Source organism: Macrobrachium rosenbergii, chromosome 44 (genome assembly GCF_040412425.1).
Source record: "Macrobrachium rosenbergii isolate ZJJX-2024 chromosome 44, ASM4041242v1, whole genome shotgun sequence".
Lineage (NCBI taxonomy): Eukaryota > Metazoa > Arthropoda > Malacostraca > Decapoda > Palaemonidae > Macrobrachium > Macrobrachium rosenbergii.
The window spans coordinates 8,124,161-8,140,037 of NC_089784.1; the positions used below are offsets into that span (position 1 = coordinate 8,124,161).

The 15,877-nt window shown below is 36.1% G+C and overlaps 1 protein-coding gene across 5 annotated transcripts in view; it reads left to right on the top strand.

The window, feature by feature from the left end:
* Smyd4-3 (SET and MYND domain containing, class 4, member 3) overlaps positions 1–15,803 on the top strand; it is a 207,643-nt gene extending 191,840 nt beyond the window's left edge. For 3 of the 5 annotated variants that reach the window (XM_067087635.1, XM_067087632.1, XM_067087633.1), the window contains 11 exons: positions 596–732; positions 1,161–1,362; positions 2,547–2,787; positions 3,089–3,311; positions 5,529–5,706; positions 6,206–6,229; positions 6,884–6,942; positions 7,470–7,615; positions 10,445–10,601; positions 11,214–11,390; positions 12,015–15,803. In XM_067087635.1, coding sequence (XP_066943736.1) covers positions 596–732; positions 1,161–1,362; positions 2,547–2,787; positions 3,089–3,311; positions 5,529–5,706; positions 6,206–6,229; positions 6,884–6,942; positions 7,470–7,615; positions 10,445–10,601; positions 11,214–11,390; positions 12,015–12,227 — 1,757 coding nt within the window. In that variant the 3' untranslated portion in view covers positions 12,228–15,803. The remainder of the gene's footprint in view (positions 1–595; positions 733–1,160; positions 1,363–2,546; positions 2,788–3,088; positions 3,312–5,528; positions 5,707–6,205; positions 6,230–6,883; positions 6,943–7,469; positions 7,616–10,444; positions 10,602–11,213; positions 11,391–12,014) is intronic. The other 2 variants (XM_067087636.1, XM_067087634.1) reach the window with 1 other exon arrangement.
* The last annotated feature ends 74 nt before the right edge of the window (positions 15,804–15,877 follow it).

Sequence of the window (15,877 nt, forward strand, 5' to 3'; positions counted from 1 at the left end):
GAATTTAAAAGCCATTCACTTATGGCGTTGCGAAAGTCGACTGCTTTACTGTAGTAATTGGAAAAAAAGTCACCTCTGAAACAAAACACTACCACTGTATCTAAGGTATATGAAAGGCATTACCACATCAGTGGAAATAAATCACTTGAAATATATTACCGGATTAGTATTAAGAAACTGTTCAAGTGAAATCCCTTCATAAAGAGGAATAAAAAGCACAACTCTCCTTAAACCATGACAGGTAATCTGTGATTACAGAAACAACTGAAATATTTCAAAATACTTTTAAAAGACTACAAATTCGTCTTACGGTTATAAGTAATTCCGATGAATCAAACGGGAAAAATACTGCGGAATATAAAACAAACCGGAAAACGTATCGTACACTAAAAAAAAAAAGAATTCCATAAAATCGGTACAGTTACACATAAGAATTAAAGACAGACAATATCTTTTCATAAACAAAACAAAATACAGAATTCTATGCTGACACTACGATCACACAAAAACCCTGAAGAATCCACGAAAATCTTCACCTACCAAGACTCACAAGGACTGCCATACAAATTTTGGGGAAATGTTTGATTTTTTGCAGAGGAGTGTGCGGATCCGAAAAAGATGACCCTGTATGCCATTTGCCTGGCTAACCGATCGGCGGCACTCTACCACCTGAAGGATTACAGGCACTGCGTCAAGGACATAGACGAGGCACTGGAACATCACTACCCAAGGGTGAGTAGAACCGAGAGAGAGAAAGAGATAGAGAAATGCTGTAATTAACCCATATCATACAAGAGCTCTTTTGCAGATTAATTTTAAAATGTGATGAGCTTCAAAGTTATTTAAAAGTCAACCTTTGGTTTAGCTTGGAGTTAAAACTTATGTGATGAGCTTAAAGAGTTATTCAAAAGTCAACCTTTCGTTCAGCTTGGAGTTAAAACTTATAGGAACTATCAAAATTAGCCGTTCTCTAGATTAAGGCTGCTTTAACCTAGAACGAAAAAACAGTTCTCGAATGGCATACTTACTATGCAAGTGACAAAAATAATTTTACTTTTAACCAGCTGTCTAAACTTATTATTTTCCCAAAACTGGAAGATGAAACGACCATCCTCAGAGTTGACATGAAGAGTACTTACCCACGACATTCTTTCCATCAGGAGCTGAAGTATAAATTATACAAGAGAAAGGCGCGACTCCTCTCGCACATGAAACAGCACGAAGATGCCAGAGAGGCCTACCGCCAGGCCTTGAAGTGGCTGGACTGGGCCAAAATGGAGAGGGAGAAGAGGATCGAACACCAAAATGACATACAGAAATGGCTGAAGCTTTACGAGGCTGGCAAAGGAGCTAAAAATTTCGGTGAGTAAAATGATTCCGGCTTTTTTTCTAGGCAAAAGCAAAATTTCCCTATTCATAGATCTATAAATGGTTACAACTCACTCATGGAATATCTCCTGATTTTATCATTCTAAGCTGAATAATCAAAAGAAGACCTACGGTAATGATTATCCCTGCTGAATAATTCAACACTTTATAAACGCATCTTGTTTAGCAAATTTTCAAAAGACTGTTTATGATTAACACAATTTGAAATATGAGTTTATAAAATAAAGGTACAAAAATACGAAATTTGAAAATATAAGTTTATGAAAAAGGGGTACACAAAAAAGAAATACAGTGTATACAATCACACTAAACTTTAAAATTACAAATGGAACCTCACCAAAAAATAAGAGGTCATGAAATGTTAGACTTTTTAAACAAATAATGACTATCCCAAAGTTAATTCATATATATATAGCAGTACAGATTATTTTTAACGTAGTTACTAAGCAACTTAGTTCAAGTCATAAAATTTTGAAATTCTTAAACAAAATTATTTTTTAAACAAATATATATTTAGTGAAGTGTATTTCTTGTAGCTCAAAAGCAACTAAATTCAAAGTCATTTTGATCATTTTTACAAAAGGAGTGAGTGCTAAACAATCAAGGTGATTTGACACTGAAACTCGGTTACTACTTCTTGAAGAAAGTAGAACAAAAACAAACTGCTTTAAGGTTAACCTCTAGCAACAGTAGTTATTTTTAATGGCACCCCCTTTACAAGAATAATAAATTACTTGTTCCTAGCATTCTTTAACAATCACTGAAAGGTTCTGACTATTACAACTCATGACAATTATCAGCGCGAAAATAATAAATAAATAACATGTTTTCTCCCTGCTGATACATGTACAACCCTCAAAAAAGAGGGAAGGGGAGTTTTTAATTAACATTCACGAAACATATACGAGTAATATGGCAAAAGGGTAACAAGCATGAAACTTGGAAAGAAAAAACATGAACTGGAGAATTATCAAATGAACTTCATGTTCCCTCCAAATTAATTACTGATAAATCTTACTTTATGAGTAATTCTAACCATGGTCCTTCTTTAATAAGACTTGAATCTTGTACACACTATATAACTAAGACCTTTAGCCTCTAAGACCTTTAGCCTCAAGAACTTTTTCTTTCAACATCTAATCGTCTTCGCTCCGCAGAAATGGATCCAGAGCCGGTCGAGATGCAGCTTCCAGCCATCCCGGATGTCGCCGGCGGCAGACATCTCAAGTACCCGTCCCTTTCCAAAAAGGTGGACGTCCGATGCGACAATCAGCAAGGTCGTTACGTCGTGGCCGTCGAGGATATAGAACCTGGAGATACCATATGCGCCGAGAAGCCTTTCGCGGCCGTCCTCCTTCGCGACATGTTCGGAACTCACTGCCATAACTGCTTTAAAATGTAAGACTCGAACACAGAGGAGAAGGGCAGTTTTTTTAACTATTTTTCCTTGCTTGAACGCACTGCCATAATTTTGCCAATTCAAAATTATACTAGGGTGAATATGCTACAAAATGAAAACAGAACAGCATACGCTATCACCATCTTCTGCTAACATAAATGCTATTTTTCATATTGTAAAATGAAAACACTATACACTCATATTCTGTACATCTAACCTCAATTAATATCACTACTTATTCAGTTAATATTCCATGTGTGAATTAGTTCTTCTGACTAAATGCAATGCCTCTTTCAACAGACCAAAGGCACCCATCCCTTGCAAGAAATGTTCAAACGTAGTCTTTTGCTCTGTGGAATGTCGTCAGGACGCCTATTTCCACACAACAGAGTGTCCTATCCAAGACCTCCTTCTGGGATCGGGGATGTCTATCAACTGCTTCCTTGCCATCCGACTCCTGGTTCAGAAGCCACTGTCGTTCTTCCTTAGCGTCAAGGACGAAATTGTGACGGAAAAGTACAAGGTGAGACACTTCCATACGTTATGCTAATCTACCGTATGTTGTAATTCCTGTCATCTGATGCACACGCATTCTCACATAAATATACCCATAATTCAATGTAATTTGTTTATAAAATACAACATAAATGCCACACTTGCCCAAAGTTGAGACAAAAAAAACACAACAGGATAACTTCGGGCAAGCTTTTACACAATGTGAACTTGAAATAGCAGCATACTGATTTAAAATTTCACATACCAGTTTCCACAGTATATACTTGGCATCTGAAAGATTTAAGAAAATAACCAAACTTCAATGTTCCTTCTTCACTTTGTTCTAATGTAAAGGCGCAGCAATCAAGATCATTTCTGTCGGTGTTTATCTTACGATGCCTCGTCGCCAGTACCTCTTGCTGTAACACGAACCGAATAATTGTTTCGGCCGCAAACGGGCATTTTTTGGAAACAGGAACCATGCTTTTAACTAAGAAACATAATACTATCCACTTCACAAGTTTATTATTTAGAACCCTATGCTTACAGGACAGTCGCTGTTGCGTTGTTTTGCTTTGTTTTTCGTCTTTAGGGTAGGGAAGGTTGCGTGTTTTCCGCAGCCTTCAGGGGAGGGAGGTTCATGATCAACAAATCAAGCTTTACAAATTGTGTAATATTTCAATACGGACAAAATATGACAACCAATGATGGTATTAGGGCGAGATCTCGAAAGGGTCAAAGGGAGCATCACAGTCAAGTTGGTTTACACAAGGCGCAGGTTAAGATAGATAAAAGCTTGTCAGTATCCAACTGGAGAATAGAAGCAGACCCCACATGTTAATAAAGTGAACAGCAAGCGAATGTCAAAGTTCACACCATTACACATCTGTTGTTGGGCCGAGTTCAAGGGTCCAAGTATTCCTTATAATATTTATCAACTTCTATACGAAGCCTTTGGTTTTGATATAAACCACCCACAACCTTCGTACTTAACGTTTCCTTTTTAACTGTAAATGCCTGCCAGCGACAGAGTCTAGAGGCAATGCTTAAATTAGATCTTATTTAACATATTAGTCAAGAGGAAGAGGTGTGGTATATATTCTATGCTTTATACGTCTGGGATAATAGCGTATATGTGTACATAACATATAACTGTTCACATGCAAAGACACAGATAAAGAGTCGTTATTATACTGGAAACTAGTTTCAAAATATAGTATACTTGCAAGTCTTATATACAGGTCCCATAACCTTTTAACTGACAAGTCTCAAATTAGAGGGTGATGCTGGGATAACCTAAAAGTATCAAATTTTGTCATATTTACATACAAAAATATTTTGTTTCCGTTTCCACAGCGAATTTACTATATTATATATGTAAGCCCATCTGTTCACGCATGTATGTGGGCTCAAAATCAGGTATTCATAAAATACTCTCTATAAAATATTCTATACTATACGTACATCAGTCACCTTTGTACATAGTCTTGAAAAAGAAACACCCATAACCACATACACATTGACTGTTAACCGTTAAAATATATGACTAAATATGGATATAACAGCTTACAATGTTATGAATGCCCGAGTTCGAGTCTCCGTCCGTCTAATGAAGAATTAGAGGAATTTATTTCTGGTGATAGAAATTCATTTCTCGTTAAAATGTGGTTCGGATTCCACAATAAGCTGTAGGTCCCGTTGCTAAGTAACCAATTGGTTCTCAGCCACGTAAAATAAGTCTAATCCTTCGGGCCAGCTCTAGGAGAGCTGTTAATCAGCTCAGTGGTCTGGTAAAACTAAGGTATACTTTTATGGGAATGAATAAGCGATTAATTTCTGTAAACTCGCGTCGCAGCAAATATGGTCACCCACAAAAAAAAAATGAACTCAAACGAGAGAGAGAGAGAGAGAGAGAGAGAGAGAGAGAGAGAGAGAGAGAGAAAATTACTATCCTTTTTCGCTGCCTCTCGATTTTCTCTCTATACCTTTCCTGTTACCACCCAGTCTCACTCTCGAAGTCCTTAACATCAAGTTTTTTTATAACATTGTTTTTTTTTTATAAAGGAAAAACTCACTCTCGAAGTCCTTAACATTAAGTTTTTTTTATAACATCATGTTTTTTTTTTAAAGGAAAAACTCACTCTCGAAGTCCTTAACATCAAGTTTTTTTATAACATTGTTTTTTCTATAAAGGAAAAACTCACTCTCGAAGTCCTTAACATTGTTTTTCTTCTTTTTTATAAAGGATAAACTGAAGGAGAAGGAGATCTACGATCCCGAAGACTTCTTCCGTCTCTATAACCTTGTGTGTCACTCAGAGAGACGCACCAGCGAGGACTACTTCCACAGGGTGGTGATGGTGGTCTTCATGGTGAAGGCGCTGAAGAAGACCAAGTACTTCGAGGACAAGGGCACTGGCATCAGTAAGTTGAAACACTTTTTTTGAAAGCCATTCTTTCCTGTTGGCTGCTCACTGCGAGTGAAATTTTTTTGTTTTTTTGTTCTTTTGTGGTGTTTTCATTAACATCTACCTTAGTGTACTTTAATAACATTGTTGGTAGACCCTTGGATATTGTGCATTATCATTATTATTTAGTTTCGGATTTAACATTCTTTACTTTCAGTTATTTTGTTTCTATTTATTTCGAGAGAGATCCCTGCTTTCGTTTATATGCAGTAAAGCTGATGCCCAGTTTTCATTTGTTTTTTTTTTAAAGCCCGTGTGAGTTTTCCATTCACTTACCATTCCACAAAGCAGAAAATGGTTTTCGTTAAATTCAGCTTCAAGAGCCGGCTGTCAGCTTCCTTTGTGAATGATTGGCATTACTGACTATGGAAGGAAGTCAGGGTAAAAATCTCTAAAAGCATCTAAAAATCATAAAAAAAAAATAACTCGAAAAAATTTCTGTTTACACGCTACAGATTACCCACTGCTTAAGGAAGAAGGTAAGTATCTATGTATATTGCATTTACCCAACACACAAAACTATGTACTCTACTCCTCTGATGTATAGAGAATGTCGTCTTACAACAATAACCCTGTATACTTCCTACTTTCCATGTCTTGGACTAACCGTCTACAGATTGCACGCATTCATTAACAACTCCACATGTATATGCTGCAATGTAACCAAGTTGCACGGGAATCTGGATGACTAATAATCTAACCTCAAGGAAAAAACCGTATCCCAAAAGACACTCATGCTGGGACCTAACAAAAAATCTAAACTAGACTCATCAGAATTACCGAAACCTTTGCTCTGGCTATTCTTGAAACTCGTTCGCAAGTCATGCTTGAACGAGATGCATCCTGGCTTCAGAGAATATATAAATCTATTCTTTTATACTTTACCTTGTTTAGTCCATATTAGAGTTGATTGCGATTGTAATGTAGACCCCCTAAATTCCATGACCTATATTTATGTGTGTGTAGTTACCAAAGACCACTTCTCTTTTCTAAATTTTTTAGTTATATTCACCAGTTACGAACATTTAATGTGCAATAGCCCAAGTCTAATCTCCGTTTTAATTTTTCATAAAATGAACCAGACCTATCTACGCATTTCTTTTACCAAATATAACGATTTTATCTATTTCCAGGTGACACTATCAGTGAAACAGAGGCATATGTTGGCTCTTTGTTGATGCATTTCCTGGAGGTAATGTAAACAGATCTTTCTACTCTTTATACTCTTGCAAAACGGTAAAACGTCTCATCTCCCTATATTCTTGTAGTGATAAAAGTTCTTCTTCAAATATTCGTTTAAGGTGGTGAAATGTTTCATCCTTCCTGGTTCCTGTAATAACCTAAACGTTCCAGCTATCCATATCCTTTATTAGTTGATAAAATGTTTTATTCTTTTGACAAAATGTTTTTACCCTTCCACACTTTTGTATGGAGATTAAAGTTTTATATTCCATATTATAGTATGGTAATACTGCAATAAACACAGTGTGTAGTTATGACTCCTGACCCTTTAACTATGGAGACCCAAGGATTTATAGCATCGGTGTCAAGTTACAAAAACATCCATTGAGTGTTGTCCAAAAGGCTACTATCAGAGTACGGCAATGGAATAATAAATTCCGGATAACAACAAATGGAACAGTTTCAATCATATTCCCAGCGTTTTCACACAATCCTCTTTCCCGATAAACAAATAATGATGTCTTTCCCACTCAACAGATTGTCCAATTCAACTCCCACGAAGTCTCCGAGTTCTGGCTAACAGGTCCAAAAACACTTAGCAATTCCAAGAATGAATCACTGGGTGCTGCAATTTACCCAACACTTGCTCTCTTCAACCACTCTTGCATCACAGGACAAGTCAGGTAAGTTAAAGTGCTATAACTTCATGTTCAACCAAGTCAGTTGACGAAACCAGGTAGTCATCGAACTGAAATTTCGTGCTCAAGCATTCACAGCAGTTGCACAAATAAATTTTACTGTTAAACCATGTCATTTGACGATTCAACTCGGATACAAATTTATTTTCATCGTAGGCCTTTTCCTTTAATGATTTTCGTCAGTTAGTAAACTTAATTCTTTGGGTACGCTTCCATAACATTTACAGATTCACATCAGTATACAACCTTTGTATTTCCGGTTCACTAAAAGCGTCTGCAGTACACTATTTCTTTTTTATGGAGTCCAGTGCAGACATTTGGCACTCTCATTCCATGTCCCAGTGACAGTAAACTCAGCAAGACTGGCAAACTATTGCATGTAATATGCTTCAAATTTTCCAAAAAATAAATTTAAAAATTTTTTTCTCGAATCCCTCTAACTGACTTGTCTTCCACAAGGTCTTCTTTCTTACACTGGTCTTTTCTTCGTCATTTTGACCAAGTCATAATTCACTCTCCCTATCATAAGATAGTGGATCAAAAAGTTTTTAACTAAGAGAAAAGCACGTAATACTAAAGCTAACATTATTGTCTAACTTTCCGTTTTCCCTAGAATGTTCTCAAAGCTATTCTATGCTATGTTATTTCAACAACTTTTCTCTGGCTATCCTGACATGATCATCAATGAAAAAGTCCAACTAATGAAGCCCCACTAACGAAAAAACTGGTGAAAGTTACAAGGTGTCAAGCCTGAAGGAAAAAATTGGGTGTCGTGTCCACAGTCTTGCGCATCCTCCTTAGCAGTCGGTGATATGGGAGCAGCAACACAGTCATGAAGTAACAAGAGGGTCAACAATTTTCTTCCTAATTTTTCATGAACTGAATGACGCAAACACTGGATTAAGTCAGTAACAATGACCAACAATGACAGCCTTGAGAGGAATATAGTCATTGTAAATCATTCCTTCCCAATCATGCAAAATGATGTCCATAAGCTCTAAGTTTTCTTTATTGCTGGAGAAGGGCGAATTTTCACTTCTGACTTATTCTTAAACTCGGATCACACTAGTGAGCCAATTTTATTTCCAATTACAGACTGCTGGTAAAATCATTTTTACCTTTATAACGAAATTCTGCTCTGAAAATCAGATGCCATTTTGCTACACTGCAGGAGGTGGCATGCTCGAAAGTCAAAACGTTGTGAAGGATGGATTTCATTCAGCGATACATAATACCCACCGAGTCCCCCTTATGCTCTGCCATTCTTCTATCGTCTATCACAATTTTTTCACAGCCTCACTGTTTTTTGTACTAACAGACGTGGAGGGCCGGCCTACAAGAGCAGGTATCTTCTTTGACAGATGTCCAACCATTATTAACTCCTGCATTCCCCCTCCTGACTGGAAAAAACTATCTCAGCCCTGATACATAATGACCAAGAGGTCATGAACCTTTTCAGGCCTAATATTTCCTCTCCTGTCTTAAAAATTCCATGATGGCGCAATGCCTGATTTCGTAATTTTCATTCACCATCCTCAATCACAAAAATAAAAGTTATAAAACTGAATGGAAAAGAATCAGGCTTCAAAATATATGACTCAGAATTCTAGGATAGCAGCTGTATAGTAGTCCTTGTACTTCTAAATCACTGAAGTCTTGCTTCTTACATACACCAGTACAGCCAACATAATACTTTTCATCAACTTTCCGAAACTTCGTCACGATAAGTAAAGACTGGCCCGACGACGAGAAAACCTCCCCTTATAGTTTAGTTTATTGGCCTATCACACCCTACTCGCATCTATCCATATCATGAGATGGATAGAATCACTTTTAGCTGTATACAGCTTTTGGGCAAGTTGACACATAAGGCCAAAGATCAGTTTTAAAAGCTCTAGCTGCTAGTTAAAAGCTCTAGCTGCTAGAGTCTAGCATGAGTGAAAAATAACAAATAACCCAAACAAAATTTTCAGATGAGCTCGTTTGTGAAATGGGACAATTATCAAGGTTTGAAAAAATCACCAGTAAAAACCAAGGGACAAACATTGAGATAAAATAAAGACAAGGTATTAAGATAACAGTGAGGATTTATTCTTCTCCATTCCCATCTCTTATGATCTTTATCATTATTAACCTAACCATCTTTATATTTAATAATTCCCGAAAGCACAAACATGGAAAGAAAATCTGATAATGCCTCAGTCTCACTTTACACATCATGCACTTACAGATTAATAATCCTTTGAGTCACACTGGACCATCATCAAGCTTAAGAATGTTATTGTGAACGATAAATAAACTTAATAATAATTATTCTCATCTATAAGATCTATTCTACGCGAGAACACTGGGGCTACAAACACAATGAAAATAAATATACTAGCTCTACCTTCATTTACAACAATAAATATAATTACCATTATACATTATCTTCAATAGTTTTATTGCAGTAGCAGCAATTAATGTGACAGCTGCCATGCCATATATTAACAAGGAACCTTCTCTGCAGAATACGTCAGCATATAATCATATATAGTAGGTGCACGTGTATATGTGTATGCATATGCACATGTATTTATACATATATACATTTATATACAGTATGTATGTATATATATATATATATATATATATATATATATATATATATATATATATATATATATATATATATATATATATGGTGATTTGTACGACTGTCTGTGCACATGTCCATAAGACTTTGCACACAAGAAACTTCCATGGACCATCAAATAACAAAGCCACAGTAATGACTTGTAACCTATCGTCACTCACTTGTGTTTCCCTTGACAGGTATTTCAGTGGCAGCAGCGCTATCACGAAATCCATTCGGTTCATCCCGAAGGGAGAACAAGTTCCCGAAAATTACGGCCAGAGCTTCACTTCGGCCCCGAGGGCAGAGAGGAGACAGTATTTGTTTGACAGATACTGGTTCGAGTGCGGTTGCGAGGTAAGACAATAACTGGAGGAGGAGGAGGAGGAGGAGGAGGAGGAGGAGGAGGAGGAGGAAGAGCGAAAGGGACACAGACGATTAAATATTTAGGAATATTAATTTATGTAAACTGGCGCTGGGGGGTGGGGGGAACGAAATAAATTATGGAATAGAAAGCGAAGAAAGTACAAAATGAGGAAGAAACAGATTATGGTGGATAATAAAAACAAGGAAACTATACAAAATTCATAATGTCAAATACGCGGTGTTCAAAGTAGTTTCACAGCACGATACAAAATTTTTAATAAAGGAGGAAGGGGAGATTACAAGAGCTAGATGTTAACTAAAAGTATTTAATCAAAAGTATCAACTAAGGGTTACCAAACACTGCGATCACTCGTAATACGCTGCAAAGAATTACGATCGCCTGCAAAGTTAAAATAATAAAATTCTTTTACATTACCCACAGCAACTCTGCTACATTTATAGTCTTGAATACAGCAACCTATTTTTCATCAGTAATGCTCACCTGGTGAAGTAAATGATACGGTGAGCTTTTTTTTACCATTACCCTCACCATGGAATTTTCGTTACGACCTAACCTCAAGTTATCTCTTACTACCAAAACAGGCATGCGTGAAGGACTGGCCCAAGTACCAAGACATGACGAACTCCGTCTTAAACTTCAAGTGCAGGAAGTGCACGGGGCCTCTAGCCGTCAACACCGAAACCACCTTAAACCCGGTCATCAAGTGCGAGAAGTGCGGTGAGCAGACAAACATCATGGCCGCTCTCAAAAACCTGCAGGTCTGTACAGCACCCACATTAGCACTGACTAATTTCTCTGTTCGTTTTATTCTTGCAACCGACTTAACAGCAAGGTTCAGATATCTCACACGATCGAGGTGGTCTTAAATAATCTATCTTCAGCAATCTTTCATTGTTCAACTTGATGATTGTCTGCGATCACCGAACCTTTACTATTAAAAAAACTCTGAATTCCTGTTCATAATTAAATTTTATCCGTTTCACCTTTCACAGTTTCTTTTAACTATTAAACGTTTCTCGTCAAGTGCCACTTAGGAAATATCAGTGTTTCTTTCCTTGTCGCCTATTTTTTATACAGACCAACTTCTCCCATAAGGGCTATTTATTGGTCTAGCCATTCTCATTTTGTTTTCAAAATTCATACTATTCTTTTCACCTCTGCACTACTTGACACACGGGATAAAAAGGCCATTCACATTTCCATCTCATCAGCATTTACATGTCGAAAAATATACAAAACCTTTAGAAATCAGAGTTCCAGTTAATCTCTTTATCCAAACGTTATTTCCTCTATTCGTTAGCACACTGTTTTCAATTAATTTACTTCCTGACTTACTGGGTTATCTATTAACACATCCATTCCTCTGTTTCCACTCCGGACAGAACTCGGAGCAGACGTACTTGAGCGCGGGCAAGGAAATGGAGAATTTCAACCTCGACAAAGCAGAGAGCTTGCTCATGGAAAATCTGAAGCAGCTGGAATCCAGCCTCTACCCGCCCTACAAGGACTACCACCAGACACAGGAAGCCTACATGCGCGTCATGCTCGCCAAAGGAGGCAACTATAGGGTCAAACAGCCTAAATCTGAAGAATAGATACATTAGGGGAATATATTCTAGGTTTATAAACAATTTTCTAAATGCGATTGCGCTAACGAGGTTAAGATACTGTATTATCATAATGGACACGAAAGAGAATGCTATGAATACCAGTTCTCCCTCCTTGTACATGTATAATTATTTAGGTAATGATATTAGAACCGAGACTTGCCATTGCAGGTGCAATGAAATCGAGTGAATTTCTGCATCTCAGTGTAAGCTTAATCATTATATTAATCAAGGTCACAACCTAATTAAAGGCATCAAAATAATATAGGGTGTTGTAACTTATGTTGTCTTTGTCTGAATGGCAGGTCAAATGAAGATTATACTTACACATATTATATATATATATATATATATATATATATATATATATATATATATATATATATATATATATATATATATATATTATATATATATCGAGGCGTATGAATGTGTGGTGTATATTCGAACATCAATATTATTATTTATAAATTGCATTCAAGCATAATTGTTACAAAAGGACAAAATATTTAAGTATTTATAGTCAGGTACGAGATGCATCTATTTCTTTTAGGCTTATCTTGATTAAACTAGGGGCACTACCTTTGACAGACTGCGCAGCTATACCACGGATGCTTAAACATTTAAAATATAAGTACATTGCACAAATCATATCAAATTCAAAGTTACCAGCAAAAACTGGAAAGGAGCATCAAGTGGACTACCAGTAACTTTACAATGTAACTTTACAACGTCATCTCCTACAACCTCTACCGCTGGGATACGCATTTGAGCAAGTTAAGAATCAATGTCAATGACCCGTAGTGGAGAATATAAAGTAGTAAATCCAGTGCCTCGATTAGAGACAGAGAAAGTTACTAAAGAGAGAAAGAGACATATCGTGTTGGTGCCGCTGAGTAAACACGGCAATCCTATTATTTACAAGATATCACGTACGACTACGTATCAAGTAGGCCTATACATGCATTATCATACAAGGCTGTAGCAGCTTTCTTACTAAGATATATAAAGGGCACTATGTTTCACAAATGGATAATCTTAAGGAATCCACTTTTGTAAAAAGAACTTAAAAGATTAGATAAAAGAACGTATGTAGAAAAATATTCCTTTTCAAAATGTATGCATTGGGGGGACACAAAGCTCCCCTAGAAGTAGGGCACTATATAGTTTTCTTTCAGATATGTATAAAATGATACTTGAGAACTGTAACATAAAAGTGTGCCATATAAAAACCCTTAGATTTTCTATAGTATTCCGTTTTCTTTGTGTTCTGTCACGCACGTTAGACGATACTAATATCCTTTTTCAGTTATCATGAGATGAACGGCCAATAATAATAATAATAATAATAATAATTTTAAATATATACATACATACATATATGTATTATACATACACAATATATATATAATATATATATTATATATATAATGGACACGAGCTATATACTACATGACAAACTTTGCGGTGATAGATAAGGAAAAGGATCATATGAATTTTCCATTAATTTTGTCGATCCTTTCATAACTTGGCATCCATTCCCTTCCTAACAGGAGGGTAGTCACCTTGAATAAGGCAGTTTTTACCGTATCTAAACATTCACCGCGTTTTCGTAAATACTGGGGTGCCAAAAATGTCTTCAAGAACCTATATACGGCAATTTTTTTTTTATTTACAGTCAGCAGAGAACAGTATGATCGTCTTAGTGCCAAAATGATCGTTTTATGCTTTTTTTTTCTATTTTTGTTTCTGAATGTTAGCTGAAACGTCCTTTCGCAGATTAAATGTGCTAAATTTTCATATTTCCTTCTCCTATCATCTGCCTATCATTTTCCCCCTCGAGAACAAAATTATCTGTACCACCTCGCTAACCATAATGTACCGGAATACCTAGGTACTGTTACGGTACCTCTGATATATTATCTTCTAAAGCTACATCCTCTAGGAGTCTTAGGTGTATCGCTTGGCTTTTCGAATTTCATTCTTGGGTGCGATTCCAAATCCCTAGCAGCTGCAGTCGTCCGGTTTCCTGGCCAAAAAGCCTAAGAAAATACAAACAAATATACACATTTACTGTAATTTACTACAATTTCGTCATCGTCCGTGGTGCATAATAATTTCAATATGAATTAGCACAGGCCCTATCAAAATAGGCTAGAAACATTTCAACTAAAACTGTTGGTATAATCTTACGGTGGGCCGCTAAATGGTCAGAAATCTTGCTTTTGTTCAACCGTTTACCTAATTTCATACACAGATGCAAATATCTAAAAAAAAAAAAAATTTTTTTCTTTCAAACTTTTCTTCCTCGTTTAGATTAGGTCCACCCTGTTATGTCTAGTCATAAAACTGGAACAAAATAACCTTTTACATACAAATCTATCTGTTATTCATAAAAAACGACATTACGCATATGATCCTCAGATTGGATAACGGTGCTTTGAATTTCAAATTAAAAAAATAGTTATCTGCAGAGCCACCAAAGAAAGAGTATGTTGTCAGTGGCCAGTCTTTACTAAATCTCTGATATTCTGGTATTATTTCCGTACTGTGACTAGTTATCCACTCACAGAGGTGGTCTTTGGTGACTCGTGTCATCTATTGGTTAATGACCGTCCACAATCTAGCCTCATCTGAAGGCAGGACCAACGGTAATTACAAAACCAGTCCAAAACACAAGTCCTTTTCAATCATTTGGTTATCAGTTGTGACTGATAGCTTTTAATGATTTGGTATGATCTGGAGTAGATACTCCGTAAACTACTACCGGCAACTTAGCTATATCTTAACCTAAGTTGCTTACTAATATTCTCAAGTGACTTGGACAGTTAAATTTTTTACAATAAATTATTCTTCAAGGCAAGAAAAGTAAAACAGACTGGTTTACTGGTGTAAAAAAAAAATAAATTCCATGGCAATGAAATACGAGATGTCAAGATCTGAAGATAACTGCTTCCTCTTGTTATAAGATACAAGAATAAAAAACAAAAGGTAAATTCACGAAGCATGACAACGTCAAAAAAAATATAACACACTTTGAATTAAGATATTAACTTATTTTCTTTGTCAAAAAATATAAAACAATTTGAATTAAGATATTAAAATTTACAAAAAATATTTCAACTGATAAATGGGAATACAATTTTAGTGACATGCAGTATAAATAACTGGAAACTCTACAAACCCTGAGTCATATTGTGCATTCGAACAATTTACGATTACCTCCCAAGACCAGCAGCTTATTACCACTGTCATGATACTACCACAAAGGAAAAGGCCTTAATGTGTTTTCTTTATTTGTATGCAAAAATGTCGACTTCATTGTAAACCGCTTCTTAAATTTTTGTACTGGAAACGATGCTGTAATAAACAGTAATGTATATTTCAGTCATTAGAGCTAGGTAAGCTATGTTCCTTGTTCTTTTTCTTTTCATTTTGTCAATGTAAATGTCACTGTCCATTTTCAGCAGTAGTAGATTTTGTTTTAACTTTGATTATGCCTTATATAGTGCCTTTTGTACTACAGCCTGACTAATATTAAAATGGTTTCTGTTGATAAAGTCACCTAGATTTTCATTTCCTTATCCCATGGATATTTACTTCTACAATGCAAATTGCTTGCACACAAAGAAAATTAT